This window comes from Manis javanica, chromosome 16 (genome assembly GCF_040802235.1).
Source record: "Manis javanica isolate MJ-LG chromosome 16, MJ_LKY, whole genome shotgun sequence".
NCBI classification, from domain to species: Eukaryota; Metazoa; Chordata; class Mammalia; order Pholidota; family Manidae; genus Manis; species Manis javanica.
In genome coordinates this window covers 17,618,965-17,646,650 of record NC_133171.1, presented here as the reverse complement: position 1 = coordinate 17,646,650, position 27,686 = coordinate 17,618,965, and the positions used below count along the sequence as shown (strand labels likewise).

At 43.6% G+C, this 27,686-nt stretch overlaps 1 protein-coding gene across 4 annotated transcripts in view; it reads left to right on the top strand.

Moving 5' to 3' along the window:
- The first annotated feature begins 7,100 nt into the window (after positions 1 to 7,100).
- The window catches only part of CDKAL1 (CDKAL1 threonylcarbamoyladenosine tRNA methylthiotransferase), a 633,245-nt gene continuing 612,659 nt past the window's right edge, over positions 7,101 to 27,686 (top strand). Inside the window, exons 1-5 of one of the 4 annotated variants that reach the window (XM_073224445.1) lie at positions 7,120 to 7,195; positions 7,911 to 7,954; positions 9,213 to 9,550; positions 23,329 to 23,495; positions 24,703 to 24,815. In XM_073224445.1, coding sequence (XP_073080546.1) covers positions 9,377 to 9,550; positions 23,329 to 23,495; positions 24,703 to 24,815 — 454 coding nt within the window. In that variant the 5' untranslated portion in view covers positions 7,120 to 7,195; positions 7,911 to 7,954; positions 9,213 to 9,376. Of the gene's footprint in view, positions 7,196 to 7,910; positions 7,955 to 9,212; positions 9,551 to 23,328; positions 23,496 to 24,702; positions 24,816 to 27,686 lie in introns of those variants that run through there. The other 3 variants (XM_073224444.1, XM_073224446.1, XM_036994284.2) reach the window with 3 other exon arrangements.

Here is a 27,686-nt window from a genome sequence, read left to right as displayed (position 1 = left end):
CGCTGGTGATGTGACCCAGCAAGCCCAGGTGCCTTTGGAGGTGACGCGTCCAGGGAGGTACACACCACTCCTAACGGCAGCGCCGAAGTTCCGTGACCTAGACTTAGTCCCGGGGTAACGTCAGACCACCTCACACTGAGGGACCTTATACAAAACAACTGATTAGTATTCTTCAAAACGGTCACGGTTATGAACGGCAAAGAATAAGAAACTGTCCTAGATGGGCACAGGTAGCAGTATGGCGTCAGGGTTAATTTCTTGGTGTTGATAATTATACTTTGGTTATGTAAAGTGTAAACTCCTGGGGCAGCTGGGTGATGGTTACTCATGAAGTGAATGTGATATTTTTATAACTTAAAAAAAAATTGAAATTGTTTCAAAATTTGTAAAAAGTAAAAAAAAAAAGAAAGTTCCTGAATTTTCCTGAGCTTCCCCTTTAGCAATCTATTCCATCTCCAGCAGTGGCAATTTCATTCTTCCTGTAGTCCAGGCCGAAACTTTGAAATCATAATTTATTGCTCTCTCTCTTTTTTCACATCCTAATGCAATCGACAGGAAACTCTACGGGCTGTATCTTCGACCTGACCACTTCTTAGCTCCCCCGCTGCTCCTCCCTGGCATAGGGCGCCGGTAGTGCCCGTCCGGATCAGCGCAACGACTCCCCGACTGCCATCCCTGACCCACTGCTCTCCTCCCAGCCCTCTGATGGCGCCCGTTTCTTTCAGAGTAAAGGCACAAGTTCTGGCTCCGGCCCACGAGGCCACACACAGTCTGGTTTCCTTCCCTCTCTGACCCCCTTTCTTACTGCACGTGGACTTACATGCTTGCTGGCTCCATTCCAACCACTCTTTTAACCCCGTCAGGTGTCTGCCTCTCTTAGAGACTCTCCACTGGCTGGTGGCTTCCCCTGGAATGCTGCCCTTGACCCCACTCCTTGGCTAACCTCCTCATCTTAGTCAGGCCTTTGCTTAAAGGTCTTTTGCTCAGTGAGTCTACTCTGACCACCATCCTGAAAACCTGCAAGCCCTCACCCTTGGCTTTCCTTAATCTGCTCTGGTTTTTGGGTTGTTTGAATCACCTTTGAACACGCAGGTAATTTTATTTATTGTGTACTGTCTGTCTCTCCCTGCTAGTATATAAACTCTAAAGAGGGCAGAGATCTTGAAAGATCTGCTTCTTCGCCCTGAGCATTTAGAACAGTTCTTGGTATAATATATACACTCAATAAACATATTACTCTGGGACTCCGTAAGTTTGCTATTTATTGAGTCATATATTACTGATAGAGAAAACATAAATGTCTCCTTTCCATAGCTACTTACAAGCAAGGAGGGAGTTGGACAATTTGTAAAAATACAAATTATTATTATTATTTTGAAGATCTTATAGGCCTTATTAAGCAACTCATGAATCAGGCAGTGTGCCAGGTACAGGCAGCATCCCCGTTAGCAAGTAGGGAGATTCTCTCAGGAGTCGTAAGAAGTGGAAGATTTTTTTTTTATTAAGGTATCATTGACATACACTCTTATGAAGGTTTCACAAGAAAAACAATGAGGTTACTACATTCACCCTTATTAATGAGTCCCCCCCATACCCCATTGCAGTCACTGTCCATCAGTGTAGTAAGATGCCACAGAGTCCCTATGTGTCTCCTCTGAGCTACACTGTTTTCTCCATGACCCCACACACATGTGCACCAATCATGATACCCCACAATCCCCTTCTCCCTCCCTCCCTATGCGCCCTCCCCAACCCCTTCTCTTTGGTAACCACTAGTCCCTTCTTGGAGTCTGTGCGTCTGCTGCTATTTTGTTCCTTCAGTCTTGCTTCATTGTTATACTCCACAAATGAGGGAAATCATTTGGTATTTGTCTTTCTCTGCCTGACTTATTTCACTGAGCATAATACCCTCTAGCTCCATCCGTGTTGTTGCAAATGGTAGGATTTGTTTCTTATGGCTGAATAGTATTCCACTGTGTATATGTACCACATCTTCTTTATCCATTCATCTGCTGATGGACACTTAGGTTGCTTCCAAAACTTGGCTTTTGTAAATAGTTCTGCCATAAACATAGGGATGCATATGTCTTTTTGAATCTGAGAAGTTGTTTTCTTTGGGCAAATTCCTAGGAGTGGTATTCCCGGGTCCCTCCATATTGCTTTCCACAATGGTTGAACTAGTTTACATTCCCACCAGCAGTGTAGGAGGGTTCCCCTTTCTCCGCATCCTCGCCAGCATTTGTTGTTCCTAGTCTTTTCTATGTTGCCCATCCTAACTGGTGTGAGGTGATATCTCATTGTGGTTTTAATTTGTATTTCCCTGATAATTAGCAGTGTAGAGCATATTTTCATGTGCCTGTTGGCCATCAGAATTTCTTCTTTGGGGAAGTGTCTGTTCATATCCTCTGTCCATTTTTTAATCAGGCTATTTGCTTTTTGGGTGTCGAGGTGTGTGAGTTCTTTATATATTTTGGATGTTGACCCCTTGTTGGATGTCATTTACAAATATATTCTCCATACTGTAGGATGCCTTTTTGCTCTGCTGATTGTGTCCTTCGCTTTACAGAAGCTTTTTAGCTTGATGTAGTCCCATTTGTTCATTTTTTATTTTGTTTCTCTTGCCCAAGGAGATGCATTCAGGAAAAAGTTGCTCATGTTTCTATTCCAAATTATTATTATTATTTTAAATCAAGAGAACATGTAAAAGTAGGAAGTTTAGCTAGGACTCTTTTGGTGGCAAGTAGAAGGAAATCACTCAAATTAGCTTAAGGGATTAAAAAGGGGACATTTACTTGTTCACAAAACTGAGCAGCTAAGAAGTAACCCTAGTTCCAAGCAGCTGGACGGCTGGACGTGCGGGGCTTAGAGTTGCCTTCAGAACTTACTGATTTATTTCTCCCTTTGTTGATCAACTTTGCTTTCCTCTGAAGTGGCTTAGGTGTCAGGCAGGTGTTCTCCACATGGTAGCCCCAGAACTCCAGCCATGGATGCTCCCCACTGACTGAGCGCCCAGAATTCACTTGGCGGGGTGGGGTCACGTGCCTGTGGCAAGGGAACATGGTGCTCTCATTGATCTGGCCTGGACCACAGGCGTAGCCCCCAAACCGCTAACACTGGGATCAGGAGAATGAAAAAGTAAAATTAATTACAGAATTGAGCCAACTCAATTTGTGTAAACTGATAGAAATGGCTAATATTAGAAGTACAGAACTCTGACCCCTAGTGGTTAGATTACATAGAGAAGCTGCAGCGTTGGTCTAACCACAGCAGGTTAATTTATTTCTCATGTTTTTATATGAATTTTTTTCCAGTTTATTTAAGAACATCAGTGTCCTTCCCTTTTACCCTCTACACTGAGTCATTCACTCATTTAGGGCAAATTTTCTTTTCACATAGTTCTTGTATCTCTGTTCTCTATTTCAATCGTCACCATCTTTCTTCTTGGGTTCATATTTAGACTATTGTGATAATGTCCTAACTTATTTCCTTACCTTCAATCCCTTATGAAAACTAATAACTGGAAAATCTTCTTAAGAAACTGCATTAGTTGTGTGGTGTCCAGCCAGGGAATTTCCTCTGACACTTAATTAATTAGATCCAATCAAAAATCCTGGGTCCAGCATTAACTTTCCTGGGTCTTCCTCAGGCTTTTTGCTTAAGAAATTACAGTTAATTTTCTGACACATGCAATGGGAAGCAACAATAAATAATGATGTATTTGCATAAATGTGATGAACTGCTAAACTTAAACAATTGAGAACTTATTATTTATGCTTTATTTCTTTTATAAGAAGATCAATCCATTTTAAAATTTCATTCTGAATTTATCAAATATTCTACACATAAATTTCATGTATACTTATCATTTTTCAAGAGGGAATTAAATGCATGATTTATTTATCATATAAAGATGTTGATTGGTACAAATTTATAAGTATACTGGCTAATTGCTCTGATCATAAACTAAATCTAAACAATGTGTTCCTAAATCTTTATAATTTTCATATTTATTCTTTCTGGGTTACTGGTTGAGATAGTAAGAATTCTTGAACTTCATTATGCCTACATTTTGTCTTCAATTTTCACTGCAAAGACTAACAAAAAATGGAGTTGGTCACTTGGACGGCTTTTAGATTTTGTTTCACATTTCTCTTATTATTCTTTTTATTCTCCAATATTTTTGTCTACTTGAAATTGTGCAGTCGTAATGAAACTATATAGTGTTTTTCTTGTGAAATATTCAGATAGAGTTGTTAAAAAAAAAACTGAAGTAGGACTGTCTAAGCTTTGGATTTCTCCTCTATATAAAGAGCATAGTGAGGGGATAATAATAGTGATCCTGATTTATCAGATTACTTAGTTATTGTGATGAATACATTTATAATTCACATCTAGATACTGTGGATACTGGCACCCATTTATAAGTTCTCAAAAAATGTTAGCTTTTACTATTATTTCATAGATTTGCTTGCATTTTCAGTGTGTCTTACTAGGTACCAATTGTTTTTTCCACCAGCAAACATTTATAAAGCATTTAATGTTATATTAGGAGCTGCAAATCAATAAAATGAAGGGTCTATTCTTATGAGGTTTACAATATAATTTGAAAAGTAAAGCATAAAGATTTAAAATTTATAAATGAAATGTTGTATATACATATAATGGAATAGTATCCAGCCTTAAGAAGGAAAGGAATTCTGACAGATGCTACAACATCAGCATAGTTGAAGACATTATGCAAAGTGAAAGAAGCTAGTAACAAACAGGCAAATATCTTATGATTCCAATTATATGAGGTCCCTCGAGTGGTCAGAAAGTAGAATGGTGGGTGTCGGGTGGGGGGAGGGGAGAGGGGAGCCATTGAATGGGTGCAGAGTTTGTTTGGGAAGATGAAAAAGTTCTGGTGATTGCTGGTGGTATGCTTGCACAAATAGGTGAATGTGCTCAATCCTACTGAACAGTACACTTAAAAATGGTTAAAATGGTAAGTAATAAATTTACCACAATAAAAAAAACTTAAAATTTAAATATTTTTATGAGAGAAAATCAGAATTCAGCACTGCAGTGTAACAGATAAACTGGTAAATTATAAATTATTAAATGTCATCAACTTTATAAAATGTACCATTAATTCTTTTGAATAATACATTTGCAAGATACAAAAATAAAAGGTACAACAGTACACAGGGAAAAGTAAATCTTTCTGTAGTCATTATACACTATACTCCCATGTAGCCATTGCTCATTATATACACATACTCCTATGTAGCCATAACTATATTAATGCACTGTATACTCTATATTGAAACTTTCTTTTTCCTTTTAAAAATGTCTTGGATATTAAAAGCAACCGTGTTCTTTTTAAAGAACTGCATAGATACCATAAATATATTGAACCAATCCCCTATTGAGAAGCCAGAGAGGGCTCCAGTCCTGCTATTACAAACAATGTTTCAAAAAAAATATGGTACATACATCGTTTTCGGTAATTGAACATTTCTATAAGAGAAATTCCTAGAGGTAGGGTCACTGGCTTTTCAAATGATTCACATTAAAAGCATCCTTCCTTCCCATTTTCCCCTTCCTCACAGCCAACAAGTCAATTTAGTTGTTCACTATTTCTTCATGTCTGAAGAGTTGTCCTCAAACATACCCTCCTGACACTTCATGTTACCCAGTACATCTGGGATTAGGTCTAAAGTCTTCACTTTAGTTAATGAAGCTCCGCTTAATTTGGTCCCTGCACTCTCCCTCTCTGGCCGTCTCTACCATCAATCATCCAACTCGACTCTTCTTGCTTTTACAATATACAAAATAGCTCAGTTTCAAGCTGCCCTGCATTTGCTCTCACTGTCTCCCCAGCCCGGAATACCTTCGTGCCTTTCCCCTACTTCGCCCCGTGGCAAGTCTTAACCTCCCCACGTAAGAGGAAGGGCCCTCCCTTTGGGCTCCGCGGCTTGCCGAGCGATCATCTTCCACGGTGACTGATATTCTTCACTGAAACTGTATCCTTGAAGCAGCCTGAAATAGTGGTGGGGAGTTAAGTCATTTTCCTTTCTAGCTCTGCATCCAGCACAGTGCCTGAGGCCATGTGGTACGCACTCAACAAAATTTCTTTAACTGGACCTCGGGGAAAGAGGGTGGAGTCATTCATTCATTCATTCAACATGTTTATTGAGAGGCTGTTAAAAGCGAGATTATGTGCTAGGTCATGGGATGACAAGAAGAAGATAACCCAGGGCCTACTTTTGGTCTAATGAAAAAGTTGGGGCGACATAAACATACAGTTCCAATTCAGTGCTGGGAAAGGACTGCGGGAGGCCCTAAATGGCAGTTCAGATTTTTTTCATGAATATGAATGAGAAAAGGGCGGCATTTTAATAACAGGGAATGGCACTGGGAAAGGCATTTACAAAACAGGGTAACTGCCCGAAATCGCTGTGAAACCCAGAGTCAGGCAGGCATAAAGCTCCTCTGTCTTGTTTCCTGTTCACGGCCTGTGCCTTCGTTTTTCAAAGTGGAGATGCTCTTCCGGTTACCCGGGTCCAGAACAGTGTTTTGGGTGAAGAACAATAAAGTGAGATAAGATGTCAGGCAGCGCGGTGAGAACCAGGGCACTGCAAGAAGTTCTCTTTCTCTGCCAAACTGCCTTCTACGCATTCCGAATAACTCGCGCGGCGTTAAATGACTTCGTTCATCCGTTCCTACTCTCCTCTCCAGCAGGACCTCTTCCCCCAGAACCTTGAGGAAGCGCGTGCCGCGGTGGGAAGAGCAGGTTCTTCGGGAGTCGGCGGAGAGGACGGAGGGCGGCGCGCCCCGCTGAGCCTCTGGGCAAGCACCTAGACTCCAGTTACCTCTTTTGCGGAAAAACAAATAACAACCCGGAGGTAATGTTCTGTAAAGCGCTTCACGGAATGCCTGGCACCAGTAAATGCGCAGCAGGAGTCAGCTGTACGCGATTCTCACGGCTCCCGGGGGTGCATTCTCCCCCTTGCAACCAGAGGAACCGCAAGTGACGCACTGCCGAGCGGGTTAAGCCCGAACGCGCACGTCAGCGAGGAGGCACTTTGACCCCTGCGGCCGCCGTCGCCGCGCATGCGTGCAGGACGCGGCGGGACGGGGTGTCATGGCGCGCGCCGTGTGAAGCTCGCGGGCTCCGGGCAGCGGCGTGCGGGGACCCTCTCCCGTCGGGCCGGTTTGTTCCTTCCCGGCTGCTGGGCGGGGTGGCGGCCGGATCCCTGCGCGGAGCGGTGTTCCCCCGGTTTCAGTTTTTCTCGGCCGTTTGCTGGCTTGTTTCGAGGCTAAACGGGGACTTGGCGGCGGGGCTGCGCCTGGGCGGCGGCGGCGCTGCGGGAGGCGAGCACCGGGTCGCTGGCCCCCGGGGCCGCAGGGCCGCGGCGTTCAGGGACCCGATCCCCCACCTCTGCGCCGGTGGGCTGTGGGGCCGGGCGCGGCCTTCGCGGCCGTCTGCTTCCCCCGAGCTGCCTCCCAAGGGTTTCAGCTGAAGTTGGCAGGAGGAGCAGGTGTCCTGCCTTTTCACCCTCTGCTCTCGTTTACTCGTGAAACCCCTGGGTCTCGAGGCGGCGCACCTTCCGCGTGGTGCTGAGTCGGGTGTCAGCCTCGCTGCCTCCTCGCTGTGTGGCAGCTGGAATCGCTTGGGTCGCGTAGAGCCGTAGTAGGTGTCAGGGCGGCCGGGCGCTGGGTCGCAGCCGTGGCAACGAAGGTGGCCGTCCGCACACCTGCCCTGATCAGTAAGGTCTTAGCTGGGAACAGGATGGAACATCATTAACCGTGCTGTGCAAAATAGTCTTTTGTGGAGTTTAATCCCTTTTAGGTAGTTTTTAAAGGGTCTTTACTGTGGGCTTGTGAACTTGTGCTCTTGCTTTTTCTAATCGGTTTTTATTTTCCAGACTCATCTTTCAAGAGGATTTGAGACTAATTGCAGATAATCAAGGTACTCATTTATTTTAAAACTTTTGTGTCTGAGTGACATGTTACACAGTAGAGAGTTCAGAGGAAGCCTACTTTCCTTGTCATTTTGCCAGCGTCATTATGTGGGATATCATCACCTCTGCATTCTGCCGTATTACTAAATCTAAGGGACATTTTTAGTCATTTCACTTTTCATCTACATTCAGCAGTCCTGACCTTTGATATGCCCCTTTCCTATGCCTTCCGAGACACTGATTTTCTTCTCTGGTGGCTGTTTCTTGGTCTACACGATAGGCTTGTTTTCTTCTATTGGTAGTTATATTTGGAGTTCCTCAAGGCTTGGCCCTGTACCCCTTTCTCCTCTCTGGGTGATCTAATCTACATACTCCTCAATGCTGTTATTATGTGTCTCGTTAATTTTAGCTATCCCAGTGGGTATGAAGTGGTGTCTTGTGTTTTCATGTGCACTTCCCTGATAGCTAGTGATATTGACATTTTTTCATGTGCATTGGCCAAACATCTTTGGAGAAATAGCTAGTCATATCTTTTGCTTATATTTTACATTGGGTTGTCTTGTTGAGTTGTTTGTTGTGGATAAAATGAGAGTTTCTGTGGCCAGGATTCTCACCTGGCTGTGGTTGACTAGCTCACTGCACACCTGTGGGCAATACATGCCTGTTGACTCTATAAAAAGAGCTCCGCCCAGTGCTCCCGGCACATCACGGTGGCAGGGCTGCAGGAGAGCAGAGCAGAGGCTGGAGTGGTGGCAGCGCCGAGGACAGAGGGGCCCAGTGGGGCCCAGAGGTAGACCGGTTTGCTGCATGCAGACCCTCTCTGAGTGAACGGGATTCTAGTGACTGACCTGTCACCTGGAAATAAAGTTGGGTATAACCCTTTCACCCCAAAGGGCGTTCTGCTGTCAATTATCTTTGGTCACACTGAATCCATAGCGAACTTGCCCGGGGCTGAAACCCATTGGCAAGATAATTGGCGAAAGTTGGCAGGGTTCACTGTTGACCAAGGAAAAAGACAGGCTGCCCTTATGGGAGGGGTGCTTCAGAGGGCTGCCCCTGTGAATGGGGAGACAGTGGATTGTCCCCCAATGGGTATGTGGTCTGAGGTGGCTTGCCTCCTAGAGGACTGGGCCCCACCCCAGGACTGGAGGTAAGTGGAGGTGACACCTGAGGCAGTGGGGATGGCCCTTGGTATCGTAAGCAGATCCTTTGAGAAGCATAGTGCCCGGGAGGCAGCGGGGACTGTGGGCTGGCTGCTTCTCACAGTCTTAAAAAGGTCTACAGAGGAGACCCAAGAAATGGTGGCATGAGAATGTGAGCTGCAGACTTCAGTAGATTCCCTGAGGAGGGAAGTGGCATTGATGCAAGAGGCGGCACGAGAACACGGGCTGCAAACCTCTGTGGATGCCCTGAGGAAGATGATGGCCTGAATGCGGGAGGAGGCAGCACGAGAGCGCCGGCAGCAAGGAGCCATGGAAGACGAGAGGGCAGCGCTGCCAGGTGCTCTGAAGGAGGAAGAGGCCATCAAGGAAAAGGACGAGCTCCTGAGGGAAGCACAGGTGGAGGTGGCACGAGAACGTCAGCTGCGAAGCATTGAGCTGAAGGTAAGAGACCTTCTGAAGACCGAGCTGAGCTGTCATTGTTGCGAGGCACTGTAGCGGGGGAGGGAAGAGAGAGGTGCCATCAGCCCCGGAAATGGAGGTGCTGGGAAAGGATGAAGGGGTGGTGCGGGAGGCACTGACGCCTCCTGTATTGAAAGCACGTCCCATGCTTGTAAAGCAAATACCAGCAGCTGGAAGTTCCCCAAGGAGAGGAGCAGTCCCCTCCCCAGGTCGTGGAGCACTCTATGCTCCGCCCCTGTACTCAGGCTGAGCCGGGGGCTGTGGGACTTAGGGGTAGATGGAATTGTTCTGCCGGGATCAGAGATGGGAACGCTGTCTTCCCTGACAGTGCAGCCCGCCTTGAGGCAGCGATTACAAAATGCAAGGTGACACGTACAGTAGCTGAAGCAACAAGAACCCGGAAAGAAATAAGACTGTTACAGGAGGAATTTGAGGGGTCTCATGAGGGTTACGAGGACCCAGATGTGGGTTGATTTGATATGGTCAGGCGTAGAAGTTAGGCGGGAAGCCCAATAGGATCTTACTGGAGCTATGGCAACAGCTGAAACCAGAGCAGCAGTTCCAGCCATGAAGACCAAAGAGGCAGAGGCCAGAGACAGAGCCACGAGTCCCGCCTGTGTGTCTGCAAGACTTTTTGCTGGAGAGGCTGGAGAACAATGTCCGAGCTTCCCTGCACAGGGACCATTGCAGAGGACTGAGGGCACATAGACCGAGAGGAGAGAATCCTGGAGGGGTGGAGTGTGGATAAGATGAGATGAGAGTTCTTGTGGCCAGGATTCTCACCTGGCCCTGGTTGACTAGCTCACTGCACACCTGTGGGCCATACATGGCTGTTGACTGTATATAAAGAGCTCTGCCCAGTGCTGTGGGCATAACACAGTGGCAGGGCTGCAAGGCTGCAGGAGAGCAGAGCAGAGGCTGGAGTGGTGGCAGCACCGAGGACAGAGGCCCAGAGGATGCCTGGTGCAGGACGACTGTGCAGAGAGGCCCAGAGGATGGCTTTGCACAACGGCTGTGCAGACAGAGGGACCCAGAGGCAGACTGGTTTGCTGTATACGGACTCACTCTGAGTGAACAGGATTCTAGTGACTGGCCTGCCACCTGAAAATAAAGTTGGGTATAACCCTTTCACCCCAAGAGCTTTCTGCTGTCAATTTTCTTTGGTTACGCTGAATCCATAGCGAACTTGTCCAGGCTGAAACCCATTGGCAAGACATTTGTTAATGTATTTTGATACTAGACCTTTATCAGACATATGATTTGCAAGTATTTTCTTGTCTGAATGTTGTGGAATGTTACAGAATGGAGTGGAATGGGGTGTAATGTGATGCAATAGACGGTTCCTGAGTGGTTTGGGAGCGAATGGGGACTACATTGATGGAATGGAACGCAATAGAATGTGATAGAATGTTGTGGAATGGAGTGGAATGTGGTGGAATATAGGGAAATGGGGTGAAATGTGATGCAAGAAAGGGTTCCATTTTGAGTTAATTTTTGTATATAATTTGAGGTGGCTCTAACTTCTTTCATTGCATGTGGCTGTCCTGTCCTTGCACTGTTTATTAAAAAGACTATTCTTTCCCCCATTGAATTTTCTTGGCACCCTTGTTGAAAATAAGCCGACCAGGTAATGTATTTTTGATAAGCATTACAGATGATTTTTATGGAAGAGTGACTGTGGGACAGTGTTTCTCAGGCTGTAGCATGCGTTAGAATCACCTGGAGAGCTTTGTTAAAGATAATGGCCTTTCCTCAGAATATCTGATTCAGTGGGTCTGAAGTGGGGCCCAGGAATGTTCATTTCTGCCAAGTTCCCTATTGATGCCAACCATGCTGATCTGCGTACCACACTCTGAAAACCACTGGTGCAGGACTTTGACTCACACCTGTGGCTACACACGTGAGAATTACTGGCAAGTTTGAAAAAAAGAATTGCTCAGGCTCTGTTGCCAGGATTGATTCCTCTGGCCTGGGGCTTGGTTGCCGGGCATTTTCAAAAGGCCCTCAGGTGAATACATTGAACACTCAAGGTTGAGAACCTCCGCTATAGATCCATTGTGGTTCTAAGTCAGGGGTGTTCAGTGGGATCATCGGAACGGGTGTAAGTCCTCATCCTTGAGTTCCAGTCTAGGAGATTCTAACTCAGAGTGGGATCTGGATATTTGACATTATAAGAGTTCTCCTATTAAGCCACCTGTGGAAGGACAGCACTGTAGGATCTTGTAATCTTTTTTCATCTCTTATTTTCACTGTTCCCTTTTCACTGATTCTGTTTTTATTCCCTTTGTTGAACTTGGTTTCCTCTCCCTTTGAGAAAAAACCGTACATGATTTTTTTGTTTCATTTCGTGATTGCCATGCTTTCTTTTTAGTCTCAGACCTTCATTTCCTTATTACTCACTGATGTAAACGTTTCTGAGGGCTAACCATTCCCTCCACCAATTTGCTGGAAGCAGTACCGTTACTATTAATAGTGATGAAGATTGTTAAGGTGCTTATGATATACAGGCAGTTTTAAGAACTTTCTCATTATATTTGTCTCCTTTTACTTCCTAGAGTGAATTTCTAGATACGGAATTACTGGGTCAAAGGATGTATGTTTCAAGGTTTGATGTGCATTGCCAGATTGCCTTCCAGAAAGGTTTTACCAGTTTTATCACACTTTCAGCTAACAGTGGGGTTTTCTCTCAGTTTTTTTTAAAGTGGTGTAGGTGAAAAATAACTTGTTTGCAATTCTTGCTGTTAGTGTGGTTGAGCATTCTTACCAGCTCTTGTTGGGTATTTGCGTTTCCTGAGTGAGTGGCCTGTGTTATCCTTTGTCCATTTTTTCTGGAAGGTGTTTATTTCGTAGGGTCTCATTAGACTCTTGCATTGTATGCGCTTTGCCATTGAGGCAGAGCCGTATGGGAGAGCTTGGTGTTGAGAGAAGGCCTGGGTTCTAATTCCGGCTCTGTCAGGGTGCAAATCTTTGAGCTACTGGACTTGAGTTCTATAAAAAGGGAACATTGCTAAGCCTCTCAATCTCCCTAACTGCATGGACTGCACGGACTTCTCATGTTTCTTCTAACATTCTATTTCCCTTTCATAGATCTATACACAATTCTGGATGGGATGTGAAAATTGTGTAATGTGAAAACAGGGCTTTTAATGTGTCATTCAACAACCCATAGTCCTTCAGTAGTTCTTTAGTAATGGTCAAGGGCACTGCCTGGGCTAGCCTGTCTGACTTATTTCATAGGATAATGGTGATAGAAGAAGCTCTTGGGAATTAGTATTTACTTCATCCTACCCAGTGTAAGTTTTCTCCTGTGTTATAGAAAGGCTAGCTAAATTCAGCATAAGCATTCTATTTGTGCAGTTAGTCAACAAACATGGTGTGCCTGCTGTATATGCCAGGTGTTGTTACAGGTTTTGTAGATAGAGTGGGAAGAGAGAATGCTTTTTCTCTTCGTGGCACTTATACTATGGGAAAGACAGATGCAATTATATATATGGTGTCAGGTAGGCACATGCTATGAAGAAAAATAAAGCATAAAGCAGTGTTAAGAGGTCACTGAAAATATATGAGATGCTTGGTCAGTGTGTGGTTGTTTTAGACTATGGTGTTTACGAAAGGCCTGTTGGGGGAGGTGTCATTTGAGTAGAGAAGTGGACAGCAAGCCATACAAATATCTGGGGGGTGATATTCCAGGCAGAGGAATAGCAAATGTGAAGGTCCCTGAGTCAGAAACTAGTTTGGCACCCTGGGGGATCAGGTTAGTGAAGTTAGGGCGGAGGGTGAGGCCAGGTCGGATCTTGTCAGGCCCGGTCGTCGGTAGGACACTGTGCCCGCCAGGGACCTGCAGCATTCAAGATGCTGTTCTAGGCCTCTCCTGGGGTAAAGTGGTGAACACAGAATACTAAACCTTCGCCTGTGTGGAGGTTACATTCTAGTAGAAAGAGACGGTAAAAATAAAAGCATCCAGGCAGGTGGTGCAGAGCTGTGGCAGGAAAACCTGGCAGGGTAGGGGTGGGTAGTGTGTGTGTGTGTGTGTGTGTGTGTGGTGAGGCGGGAGCTGCACAGAAAGGTTTAGTGGTGACATGAGCAAAGTCTTGAGGGGCTTGGTGGGCATGAAATGGCAGGGGAGCCCTGGAGTGGGGGGAATGGGGGAAGAGGGTGGGAAGTGGGGCGGGAGGACGAGCAGGGCTAGTGCATGCACCCTTGCAAATCTTTGTGATCTCGGCCATTGACTGTGAGGTGGACGACCTTTGGCAGGTTTTGGTCAGAGGCTTGAGACGAATTTAGGCTATAAAGGGATCCTGGGCTTCTGGGCTGAAACTGTCCCTCAGGAATTAAGGCGAGAGGCAGGGAGGCTGACTGGCAATGATTGGGCGGAGTTGAGGCTGGTTGGGACCAAGAATATAGCAGGTATGGTCGGAAGTAGATTCTGAATATATTTTGATGATACAGGCAGCAGGACTTTGGTGGCTTGGCTTTAGGATGAAAGAGGGGCCAGGGGTGAGGCTAGGAGTTTTGGCCTGACCAGGTAGGTTGGGATGGCCTTTAAGTGAGATGGGGAAAGTTGTGGGAGGAGGTGATGCAGTTGGTTGGGTAAGGTGGGCAGAGGATCAAGAGTTAGGTCTTAGAATTTTTAAGTTTGAAAAAACTATTAAACATTCAAGCAGGGGTGTCGAATAGGCAGTTGGATCTCAGAGTGTCAAGTTCAGGGAGGGACTGGGGCTAGTTGTATGTGCATATAGTGCCACTTTAAGGCTCTGGATGAGGTCGCTTAGGGTGTATCTGCAACCAGAGAAGTCGTGTAATGGAGCCATGTGGGCATTCCGCTGATGAGAAGTGGGCAGAGGGCAGACAAAGGGGACCAGGGAGTGGCTGATGGGGTAGGAGGAGGGCTCAGCGGGTGTCCCAGAAGCCCTCAAGAAAAGTGCTGATGGGGTCACGTAAGGTAACCAAGACTTGGTCAGTGTGTATATCGTTGGAAGTCATTCAAATCATGACAGCAGTTTGGGGTGGCAGTGGGGGTGGGAGCCTGGTCCCTGAGAGAAGGGGGGCATTGGAAAACGAGGTACAGATCTCACAAGGAATTTTCCTTTAAGGGAGAGAAATGTGATGGAGGTGGTAAGTGGAGGTAGTGGGGTCAAGAGAAGGTCTTTGTTTTCATAAGTGGGAGAAATACCAGTATGTTTGTTTAGTCATGATTCAGTAGAGAGAAAGTGGTGGTGCTGAAGAGAGAGTGTCGCTGGGTGCTGTGCTTAGGTCAGAGTAGGAGATTGTTCTTAGGGAGCCGATGGTTCATTCATAGAACAGATCGGCAGGCAGGGCACAGGGGCAGAGAGCCGCCTTCGGCTGTGCAGAGCGAGGGAGGGGACTGCAGAGGGCGCTGCGTCCGGGCCCTCTGGTTTGGTGCCATCTGTAGCCTCGTATAGGCGGGATCTGTGAGAAACTAATTTTCAGAAAATTCCTCAGATAAATGAGTTCAAATGTATTTGCTGTGGTTCCTCACAGCCTTTGTTCTGCTAATGCATATGTGGATCTGTGCGGAGGCAGAATTTTCTCTGTTCATTGGACTATGGAGATAGTTAATATCGCAAATGAGCAGAAGCAGTTTGACACACTAAGCTTCTGTCTGTCGGCTGCGTTGGCTGGGGCGGGCATTCGCCTGCTCCGGTGCCTGGGCGGACCACGGCTGCGTCCGGCTCGGGCCTTGGCGGGGCCCAGGTGCTCCAGTAATGTCGGTCTGGCCTGCCACCTTTCCGGCTCTGCCTACGGTTCCTTCCCTAGAGCGGCTTCTGCCCCACGGTGGGCAGCCTGCGCCCCAGCACCCCCTCGTTGGCATCCTCCCACCTTAGCCGCGTCATGAAAAGAGAAGCCATCTCTCCTTGTAGCTTTGGCATAGAAGTCCCAGTGATTCCGTGTGGCTGGGCTTGCCGTGTCCTACACCGAGCCAGCCAGTGTGGCCGGGAAGTGGCAGGCTGGGGTCGTGTGCGCCATTTCTGTGTCTGGGGAGGAGGAGGCCTATGATTGACAGTCCCACCGGGACCGTGTGGTATACGTTACCTGTAGTTTAACCAGGCCTCAGTTGACTGCCGCTTGGGTGGTAATATCTAATCGTTTGCTCTTGCAGTGGAGGGCTGGCTGAGATTTGAACACAGGTCTGTCTGATGTATGGGGTGTGATTTATCCTAGTTTTAAAGAGTGCCTTATAGTAAAAGGCACAAAACAAAACTGGCTGGAAGCCCTTCTGCTCATTGAAAGTAATGGGAAGGTGGTGATTTGGCCAACAAAGAGAAGGAAAATTCATCAGAAAGGCTTGAGACCAAGAGAGTGTAGGCGCCTTACCACTGGCCTAGGCGACCCAGCTGAGGCACATGGCCCTTCCACCCCCAGCCTGTCCTAGGGGGACCCCACGCGTGTGGGCCGCGTGGCCTCAGGCTCGTCTGGGGCACAGGAGGGACGTCTCTGGGTTTTGGGTCGCCCGTAGGGAGAGGAAGGGCCGGCTGTGGAGTCGTGAGCACCCTGTGGGCCGTGCGCTTCCTGCCTGGACACGGGATGGTACTGTCGCTAAATGTATGCAAGTACTCTTTTTTCCAGATAGGATTTTTTCTTCATTCAGTATTTTATTTTAACATAACTATAGATTAACTTATAAAAATTATGTGGGGAGGCTATATAATTTACACAGTTTTCCCAATGGTAACATCTTGCAGAACTGTAATACAGTATCACAGCCAGGGTACAGACAGCGAGTCAGGATGGAGAGTGTTTCCGTCGCCCCAGGGCCACTCATGCTGCCCTTTTATAGTCACACTCCCACACCTTCCTCTCCTTATTCCCTGGCAGCCACTATTCTGTTCCCCTTTCCTGTAATTCCCTTATTTCAATCTCAAGATACAATTGAATCTCAATGATTCAAATGTAATCATACGGTATGTAACATGTTGGGCTTGGTTCTGTTCACTCACTTAATTCTCTGGAATTCACTCAGATTGTTCTGTGCATCAATAGTATGTTCTTCTTTATTGATGAGTAGTAGTCCATGGTTTGGATGTATCATATTTTGTTTGATCATTTAATCCATTGAAGGGCATCTAGGTTGTTTCCAGGTTTTGGCTATTACAAAGAAAGCTGCTATAAACATTTGTGTTCAGATTTTTGTGTGAGTATAAGTATTTCTCTTGGATTAAACTCCCATAAGTACAATTGCCAGTTTGTGTTGTGGTTGCATGATTAGTTTTTAAAGAAAATGCCAAACTTTTTCAGAGTGGCTGTACCTATTATATTCCCACCAGCACTGCATGAGTGATAAGAGTTTCTTTGCATCCTGGCCAGCATTTAATGTCCTCACTGCTTTTTATTTTAGTCACTTTGATAGGTGTGTAGTGATATCTCATTAAGATTTTAATTTGTATTTCTCTGATGGCTAGTATTGTTGAATCTCTTTTCCTGTGTTTGCCCTCTGTATATCCTTTCAGGTGAAATGTCTCTATATAATCTTTTCTCCATTTTCTAATTAGATTGTTTTTTTAAATTTTTTTAAATTTATTTTTTATTTTTTGAGAGGGGATCTCTCATATTTATTGATCAAATGGTTGTTAACAACAATAAAATTCTGTATAGGGGACTCAATGCACAATCATTAATCAACCCCAAGCCTAATTCTCGCCAGTCTCCAATCTTCTGAAGCATAACGAACAAGTTCTTACATGGCGAACAAATTCTTACATAGTGAATAAGTTCTTACATGGTGAACAGTGCAAGGGCAGTCATCACAGAAACTTTCAGTTTTGATCACGCATTATGAACTATAAACAATCAGGTCAAATATGAATATTCGTTTGATTTTTATACTTGATTTATATGTGAATCCCACATTTCTCCCTTATTATTATTATTATTATTATTTTTTAATAAAATGCTGAAGTGGTAGGTAGATGCAAGATAAAGGTAGAAAACATAGTTTAGTGCTGTAAGAGGGCAAATGTAGATGATCAGGTGTGTGCCTGTAGACTAAGTATTAATCCAAGCTAGACAAGGGCAGCAAAACATCCACGGATACAGAAGATTTCTCTCAAAACGGGGGGGTGAGGTTCTAAGCCTCACCTCTGTTGATCCCCAATTTCTCACCTGATGGCCCCCCTGCGACTGTGCCTGTCTTAGGTTGTTCCTCCCTTGAGGAATCTTACCCGTCTCTGGCTAACCAGTCATCTTCCGGGGCCATACAGGGAAATGTAAAGTTGGTAAGTGAGAGAGAAGCCATGTTGTTTGAAAAGGTTAGCTTTTACTTCTTTGCAGATTTATGCCCTGTGGCTTTTATGCCCAGTATTTGTTTTGAGGTATCTTTACCACTTGGAAGAATTATGATACTCAGTAATTTTGTTATGAGGCACAAATTCTACTTATGGGTTGTAATTAGGAAGGAAGAAGAAAAGCTATAGAAGTAGCAGACGGAAGAAAACATGGGAAGATTGATTATTTCTTTGACATACCTTCTGGTAGAGTAACATAAGCATGTATAGGTCTTAAACTACTAATTAAATTGCGCACACACATTAACATAATAGGAATACAGCTACATAACCAAAGCAGACCTACAATTACCATCCACCTCCAGTGAAACCAAGAAAACCGGTTAGGCACCCTAGGCATTTGTGAAAACTTACCAATGATATGATGGATATTGTCTAACTGAATTTGAATAGTTTGAGAAAAATCAGACAAATTAAAACAGCACATTCCTGGGAACTGTTCATATCCCATATGTTCTTTTAACAGTAGATAGTCTGTAGCACAAGATTTTGGAGCGCTGCAACTTGCACTTCTCCTAATTATTGGTTGAGTTCCGACAGTATAGATCCAATCAAATTTGTTGTTTTACTGTATGCACAGGCTAGCTTGGATATCTCCTCCTTCATTCCAATGGCAAGTTCAGGAACCGGTGGGATGAATGCAGCTACAACTGTAACAGCACCAGGATCTTTGTTGAAGTTTTTGATGATCATCTTCTGGAATGACTCTTCCAGAGAATGTTGATGTTGGAAGTTCTTCTTCATATCGTATCTTAATTCATTTTCTGGGTAGCCAAATTAGGCTTTGGTCCTCTGTATAAACACAAACCCTTTGCCCACACTTTGATATGCCCTTTATATCATTGTGAAGAACTTGTTGGAGATCACCACACAGGAACTGCTTTTCTTTTTTTTTTTTTCAAGAGAAAGGAATATTATCAGAAAAATGTACTTCCATAGCTGATCATCCGACACCCTTTAAATGATCAAAATTAAGGATATTTAAAGCATGCATCAATCATTGATTTACAGTTTTATCCTATCAGGGAGTAATCCCCCTTTTCTTTCTTTTTTGTTTTTTTTGTTATCATTAATCTATAATTACATGAGGAATATTATGTTTACTAGGCTCTCCCCTATACCAGGTCCCCCCCACAAATCCATTTACAGTCACTGTCCATCAGCATAGCAAAATGTTGTAGAATCACTACTTGTCTTCTCTGTGTTGTACAGCCCTCCCCTTTCTCCCACCCCCCACATTATGCATGCTAATCTTAATATCCCCCTTTCTTCCCCCCCCTTATCCCTCCCTACCCACCCATCCTCCTCAGTCCCTTTCCCTTTGGTACCTGTTAGTCCATTGTTGGGTTCTGTGATTCTGCTGCTGTTTTGTTACTTCAGTTTTTCCTTTGTTCTTATACTCCACAGATGAGTGAAATCATTTAGTATTTCTCTTTCTCCGCTTGGCTTATTTCACTGAGCATAATACCCTCCAGCTCCATCCATGTTGTTGCAAATAGTAGGATTTGTTTTCTTATGACTGAATAATATTCCATCGTGTATATGTACCACATCTTCTTTATCCATTCATCTACTGATGGACACTTAGGTTGCTTCCATTTCTTGGCTATTGTGAATAGTGCTGCGATAAGCATAGGGGTGCATCTGTCTTTTTCAAACTTGAGTGCTGCGTTCTTAGGGTGAATTCCTAGGAGTGGAATTCCTGGGTCAAATGGTAAGTCTATTTTGAGCATTTTGATGAACCTCCATACTGCTTTCCACAATGGTTGAACTAATTTACATTCCCACCAGCAGTGTAGGAGGGCTCCCCTTTCTCCACAACCTCACCAACATTTGTTGTTGTTTGTCTTTTGGATGGCAGCCGTCCTTACTGGTGTGAGGTGATACCTCATTGTGGTTTTAATTTGCATTTCTCTAATAATTAGCTATGTGGAGCATCTTTTCATGTGTCTTTTGGCCATCTGTATTTCTTTTCTGGAGTACTGTCTGTTCAGTTCCTCTGCCCAGTTTGGGGAAGTTTTCAGCAATTATTTCTTCAAAGACACTTTCTATCCCTTTTCTCTCTCTGCTTCTTCTGGTACCCCTATAAAACGATATTGTTCCTTTTGGATTGGTTACACAGTTCTCTTAATATTGTTTCATTCCGGAGATCCTTTTATCTCTCTCTATGTCAGCTTCTATGCGTTCCTGTTCTCTGGTTTCTGTTCCATCAATGGCCTCTTGCATCTTATCCATTCTGCTTATAAATCCTTCCAGAGTTTGTTTCATTTCTGTAATCTCCTTCCTGGCATCTGTGATCTCCCTCCGGACTTCATCCCTTAGCTCTTGCATATTTCTCTGCATCTCTGTCAGCATGTTTATGATTTTTATTTTGAATTCTTTTTCAGGAAGACTGGTTAGATCTGTCTCCCTCTCTGGTGTTGTCTCTGTGATCTTGGTTTGCCTGTAATTTTGCCTTTTCATGATGATAGAAATAGTTTGCAGAGCTGGAACGAGTGACGGCTGGAAGAATTTCCCTTGTTGGGTTGTGGCCTTCCTCTCCTGGGAGAACAGCGACCTCTAGTGGCTTGTGCTGGGCAGCTGCGCGTGGACAGGGCTGCTGCTTCCTGTCCGGCTGCTACGGAGTTTATCTCCGCTGTCGCTGTGCGCATGGCCTGGCTCGGGCTGCTGCTCCAAAATGGTGGAGCCCTGTTGGAGGGGGAGCGGCCGGGAGGCTATTTATCTCCGTAAGGGGCCTCCTTGCTCCCTGCTGCCCAGGGGGTTAGAGTGCCCAGAGATCCCCAGATTCCCTGCCTCTGGACTAAGTGACCCACCCTGTCCCTTTAGGACTTCCAAAAAGCACTCGCCAAAACAAAACAGAACAAAACAAATCAAAAATTAAATAAATAATTAAAAAAAAAAGCCACCACTCGCTTTTCTTTGTCCTCGGGCGCTGGCCTCAGGGATCCGCTCACCAGTCCTGCCCCCTTTCCCTAGTATTGAGGTCCCTGTCCCTTTAAGACTTCCAAAAAGCACTCGCCAAAACAAAACAGAACAAAACAAATCAAAAATTAAATAAATAATTAAAAAAAAAGCCACTCGCTTTTCTTTGTCCTCGGGCGCTGGCCTCAGGGATCCGCTCACCAGTCCTGCTGCCCTCTTTCCCTAGTATTGGGGTCCCTGTCCCTTTAAGACTTCCAAAAAGCACTCGCCAAAAAAACAACAAAAAAAACAATGGCCACTCCCGTTTCTTCTCCAGCGGTGGCCTCAGGCACGCGCTCACTGGTCGTGCCACCCTGTTTCCCTAGTATCCAGGACCCCACTCATGCTCTGTGTCTGCACTCTGGTCCGGATGGCTGGGGCTGGGTGTTCAGCGGTCCTGGGCTCCTTCTCCCTCCCTGCTGACTCCTCTCCTCCTGCTGGGAGCTGGGGGGAGGGGCACTCGGTCCCGCCGGCCAGGGTTTGTATCTTACCCCCTTCGCGAGGCGCTGGGTTCTCGCAGGTGTGGATGTGGTCTGGATGTTGTCCTGTGTCCTCTGGTCTCTATTCTAGGAAGAGTTGTCTTTGTTATATTTTCATAAATATATGTGGTTTTGGGAGGAGATTTCTGCTGCTCTACTCACGCCGCCATCTTGGCTCCGCCCCCTAGATTGGTGTTTTAAATGACTGTTTTAAGTTCTAGATATGAGTGCTTTGGCAGATACATGTTTGCAAATATTTTTTCTCACTCTGAAGCTTGACTTTTAATTCTCTTGAAAGGGTCTTTTGCAGAGCTAAAGTTGATAATTTTTATGTCTGGATGTGTTAATTTTCCTTTCATGGACCATGCTTTTGGTATTTAGTCCAAGAACTCTTCACCCAGCTCTGTCTTGAAGATTATCTCTTAATGATGTTTACAAAAAGCTTATAGTTTGTTTTACATTTAAACCCATGATACATTTTGAGTTAGTTTTTAAGGTGTGAGGCTTAGGTTGAGGTTAATTTTTTTGTCTGTAAATATCCAGAAGCTCCAGCACTAATTGCAAAGTCCGTCTTTCCTGCATTGAATTACTTTTGCACTTTTGTGAAAAATCATCTGGGCATATTTGTGTGGGATTATTTCCAGGTTCCCTGTTATGTTCTGTTAATCTATATGTTTATACTTCCCCCATACCTCATAGTCTTGATTCCTACAGCTATTTAATAAGCCATAAAATTAGGCAGGCCAATTCCTTCCAATCTTTTCTTCCCCCCATAATTGTTTCCATACACATTTAGAACAATTGTGTCTATGTCTACAAAATATCTCTCTGGGATTCTGATAGGAGTTTGACTGTAAACTTGCATATCCCTCTGTTTGTTTTTCACAGCTGTGGCGGGGTTGGGGTGGGGCTACTTTACTGGTTCTTGGCTAGTTTGGAAGTTGAGGGTTTTGCTTGGGCCTCTGATTTTGCCCTGGTGGAGGGTGTTGGGCGCCTTGCTACTGCCTCAGAAGGGTGAAGTTGGGGCTCTCCACCTGGTGTTTTTTGCTTGTCTGATTAGTGTCTTGTGGTGTTTGTTTGAGTAGAGGGGTTACTGTGCAGAGCTTTCTGTCTTGCTGGGCTGCTGTTTTTCTGGTTCTTGGATAAGAGAACAGGCTTTTGTTGGGAGCTTCTGTCGTGTGTGCTGCTGGCTTCACAGCTCCAGGCCTGGGCTGTCGGAGGCAGATGCCAAGGAGCTCTGCCTTGTGGCCCCTCGCCAGCTTGTCTTCTCTCCACCTTCCCAGGCCATCTTATGTTTACCTATGTGTGTGATGTCTGGAGTACCCCCACATTTTCTTTTCTAGATTATAAAAATTTTGAACATTGAGGAACATAGGGCAATGAATACCAACAGACCTACTTTTTCCTACATTTGAGAGTTGTAAATGTTTCCCCATATGTCTTAATCTGTTTTTTATTGTTTTAAAAGTAAGTTAGACATAATGACTTCACCTTCAAATATTCAATATGCATTGCTAAAAAAGTAAGGTTTTTAAAATAAAGTAAAATTTCTATGTCAAAAAAATAAGATTTTCGTTCATAGGGACAGTACTTTATATCTAATGAATTATAGTAATATCGTAATATTATCTAATATCCAGCTTACACTTCAGTTTTCCTCATTGTTCCCAAAATGTCTTAGAGCTGGTTGAACAGTGAGATCTAATCAAGATCAAGAATTCAAGCTAGTTGTTAGGCTTTTAAGTGTCCTTGAAGAGTTCCTCTCCTGCTTTTTTCTCCATGACATCAGTTTGTGGAAGAAACAGTCACAGTTTAATCCTGGAATACCCTATCAATAAGATTTGTCTGATTATTTTCCTGTCTTTCTTTACCGCCTGCATTTTCTGTAAATTTGACAATAAATCTAAAGGCGTTATTAGATTTAAGTTTGGCAAGAATATTGCATAGGTGATGCTGTGAACAGATTTCCTGAGGGACTCAAGCTTGTATCGTTTGTTAACTTTTTTATGTGATGAAGATGCCTTCTGCATCCTGTAACATACTACTGGATGACATAGAAGATATTGTGTCACAGGAAGATTCGAAGCCACAGGACAGGCATTTTGCAAGAAAGCACATTGTTCCAAAAGTGCGAAAGCGAAATACCCAAAAACACTTGCAAGAAGAAAGGCCACCAAGTGATAGGTAAGCTCTTTTCTTTTGAAGTTAGTATCACTGGGGAGAAGGTGCCACTACTGGTCTGTGTGGTATACACAATGTCTCTTTTTAAAAAATGTTGAACTTTTGAGAGGCAATATATAGATTTATTTTTTTATTTGAATGGTTTCAAATTTAGCAAAGTAATTGGTTAAAAAAGAAAAAGAGGTCAAATTGCATGTTCTTCAAGGCAGGGTGTGGGATGGTGTTCGGCGTGAAGATAGGCACCCCCCCCCCCTGCTGGAGCTCTCTGATGTTACTCTAGTTGGTATGTAATTTTGTGTTACTTCCAAATTAAAATTTTTGCTGGAATTTCTGATTCCTATGAGACAGTGGTGGTTTGAACATTTGATTTTTCTTAGCAGATTTACAGATACTTATGAATCAGCTGAAGACATTGGACACAAATTATTGTGCTGTTTACACTATTAGGTCTCTAGTGAAATTCTAATACAACCTAGCCAGGAAGGATTCTGCAGTTGTGTAGTTTAATACGCTTATATTTGTTAGTAAGTTGTTGAAAGTTTTAATACACTTATTTTCTTTGGAACCTTAGGCTTTTAAAATCTATGGATTTAAAGTTAGCTTATATTTTCTTTGCTGAAGTTTATCAGATTTGTCCTGAATGTATCAAGGTAATTTCTATTTAGTTACAAATTACTAGGGCAATAGAAATTGAAAGTCCTTTGTTTTCTTTCCTAAAATACTACATTTTTAGAATTCTATTTTTATATACAGAATACTTTAAATAATACTGTAGCATGACAGTTTTTTCATTTTGATTATTTATGTCTATAAAATAAAGGTTATAGGTAGTGTATAGGAGTCTGTTTTTGGGCGGATAGATAGATGTACCTACTCTTTCTTTCTTTACTCTTATTGCTAGAACCATTTTCTTTGCTATTGCTATTTGTATGTATTTTCAGGACAGTGGTAATATGTTAATAGTACTGAAATTAAAATACAATTCAAAGAAGAAGGAGATTTTTTTGTAGAGAGTCTTCACTTCTTAGACTGGTTATTTTATCTTGATTTTAGATTTTGAGGTAACAACCCGTTATTCTGAAGTTGGTGCATTTGATGGATAGCTTGTGAATGATTTGTAGTGTCTGCATTTTTGCCTAATATTCCCAGAAGTCATCTAGTGCTTTTTATTAAAAATGCCTTAATGAGACTTTTTTTTATTGTTTGATAGCACTATTCCCGGCATACAGAAAATTTGGATACGAACATGGGGTTGTTCTCATAATAATTCAGATGGAGAATATATGGCTGGACAACTCGCTGCTTATGGATATAAAATTACAGGTAATGAGATCTATACTATATTTCACTGGTTAAATTTTCAGAGCTAAGTTTCTTATATGTATTCTAGGTTCAGCAATTGAAGGATATTTCAGCATAACTTCATGATTTTAAGGGAGAACAAAATGACAGCTATTATACATTGCCTATATCATATTTAAAAAATTAAAAAACTATTGAAAAAAGTTTAAACTTAAAGAAAAACAGTAAAATTACAGAGACTTGTCATATGCCCTTCATCCAGCTTCCTCCAATGTTAACATCTTACATAATTATACTTAATAAACTACGGAATTAACATAAGTGCAACACCGTTATGTAAACCACAGATCTTACTTGAATGTGCCAGTGTTCCCATTTGTATCCCTTTTCTGACCCAGGATCTAATCTAGGTTGTCTCCTTACAGGATTTGTATTGTTTCTGTAGTCTCTGGGGTGTGACGGTCCCCCAATCTGTTCGTTGTCCTTCATGGCCTTGGACTTCTGAAGGAAACTGTTCCCTAGAAGGGCCCTCTCTGGGTTTTCTGATGTTTTCTCATGATTAGAATAAGGTTATTTGTGCATTTCTGGCACAGCACAGCTGATACTGTCGCCTTGGTGCATTACACCAGGGCTCATGGTAGACGTCAGGATGTCTTACTGCTAGTGCGCTAACCCTTGTCTGCCAGATTTCTCCACAGTGAAGCTACTGTTACTCTCATTGTAATAAGTATTCTTTTTCTCCTTAACTTTGGCCTTCTAGTTTTGGTATCTGTAATTGTAGTGTCTGTCAGTGGATCTTGTGTGTACCAGTTATTATTGTACTGTTTACCATTGATTTTTTGCGTGATTTCTTCCACATTTATTAATTGGAATTCTTCTCTAGGGAAGGGCTGTCCTCTCTCCCCTATTTGTTTATTTATGTCAGTATGGGCTCATGGATTTTCCCCCCCTATGGTTTATAGTCTGCTACTACTGTTATTTTGCTGCTCATATTGTTCCAGCTTTGTCCACAGGACCTCATTCGGGCTGGCTCCTGTGTCTTCTGAACATGCCCCTTTCTTTTGGAATATTTCCTTATTTTCTTGCACCACAAATTGTTCTAGTCTCGTATTTGCCCCTCCCCAGCTTTGGAAGCAACTGCTTTGGCGAGGAGTCCCTCTCCCTCTCCCTAAGAGAGTGGGGTTTGCACCCAGAGCACAGCTGCGGCCTCTGGGTGTGCTCGCTGTCACCGTGGAGTGACAGGGCTTCTAGTTCTCTCAGTGACTGAGCTGGGCGACGTGTCTGTATACTAACCAGCACATACACGTGTTCACATCTGTTACATCAGGTATCTGTACGTGTATTAAATGGAACCATAGTTGGAATGCTTTGGGACAGGCAGTGGTTCAGTGTGTGCTGTCTGTTACCGTGCTTCGTCCTTGTGAGGGGAGGAAATACTGGCGTTCCTGCTGTGCAGGTGAGAATAGAGAGGTGGTGTCTTCTCTTTCGCCCCAGAGGCAGGGATTCTCTTTCACCCCAGAGGCTGCTCTTGACCAGCGTCCAGGCCTTGGAGTTGGCTCTGCATATGTAGTTGGCAAGTTCTAGCTCGCAGTTCGCATGCGAGGATTAGGGAGGGTTGGAAACTTAAATCTTCATAGCGTCATTTCCTTTAGCAGCTAAGTGAGCATGTGCCACTAACTCTGTGTTTTTGATAACTTATTCTTCAGTCAGCATAATCAGTCTTGATACTTTTGTTCTTTAGGTAAAAATACTCAAAATATGCTTTTAGAATTACTTCTCTATTAGTGACTTTTAGTATAATTTAGCTTGGGCTTCCCTTCACTTCTGACGGTGAAATGTGAGTATTAAAATAGTCTTTAAGATAGTTCCTAAAATAAAACAAAATCAGATTTTGACATTTCGTGGGTGGTATTAAATATTGAACACATTTTACTGTACATTTTAGTCCGTTAGCTTTGTGTGTGGTCTTACAACTGTATTTGTCTGTGTAAAATAACAGTCCTGATGTGTTTATGCAAGAATATAAAGCTTTGTAGTGTATACCTAGTTTGGCCTTCGTATTTGTGAATAGTCAGAGGGGAGAACTAAGGAAGCAGTCACTTGAATATGAAATTTACTTTTCTTACTAATGTGTATGTTACTTTTATGTACGCATTACTTGCATATGTTTATATTCATTTCATATACTGTTGATTGTCTCCATTTTAGAAATTCATGGCCAGTTTTTACCTCCAGCCTGGCTGTGCAGCAGAGTGTAGGGCTTTACTCCCTTGGCCAAGAGCTCTCAGCCTAGGAAATATGAGCTGTACCAGCTTCTGTAAAACATTTATGAAGCAAACGTCTAGAAATTTTATATTTTGATTAGATTTATGAGATGAATGATTTCTGGATGACCTCTTTATTGTGGAATAGGGGGAGTTTATAAAAATTATTATTGTTTAATAATTTGTAATGTTCTGTTAATCAGATGTAGACCTAAAATATTTTCACTTAACTGTGTAATTGATATGAAATAGGTATAAAATACAGATTGTGTATAATGTATTCAGGTTATTGAAAGTGTTCCATAGAGAAATTCAAAATTAGCTCTCACCTATCAGTAGTTGATATTTTTACTGTTTGGGGAAAAAAAGAGATGATGTGGGTATATACTTGAAATGGCTGCTTTTAGCTCTGTGCACACTCAGGACTGATGACTCCATAGTAAAATCTCATAGAGGCTTGGAGCAGTTAGCTCTGTTCATTGCCTCTTGCAGGCCCTCTTTGATTATAAAGATGGCTCCTAACATAAAATAATGCCTGCTTGCTTCTTATTTCAAAGAATGAACCCTGAGGAGAAATGATGTCATTCCCCAAACTTAGGACAGTTAATGGTGTCGCGGGTCTTTGGAT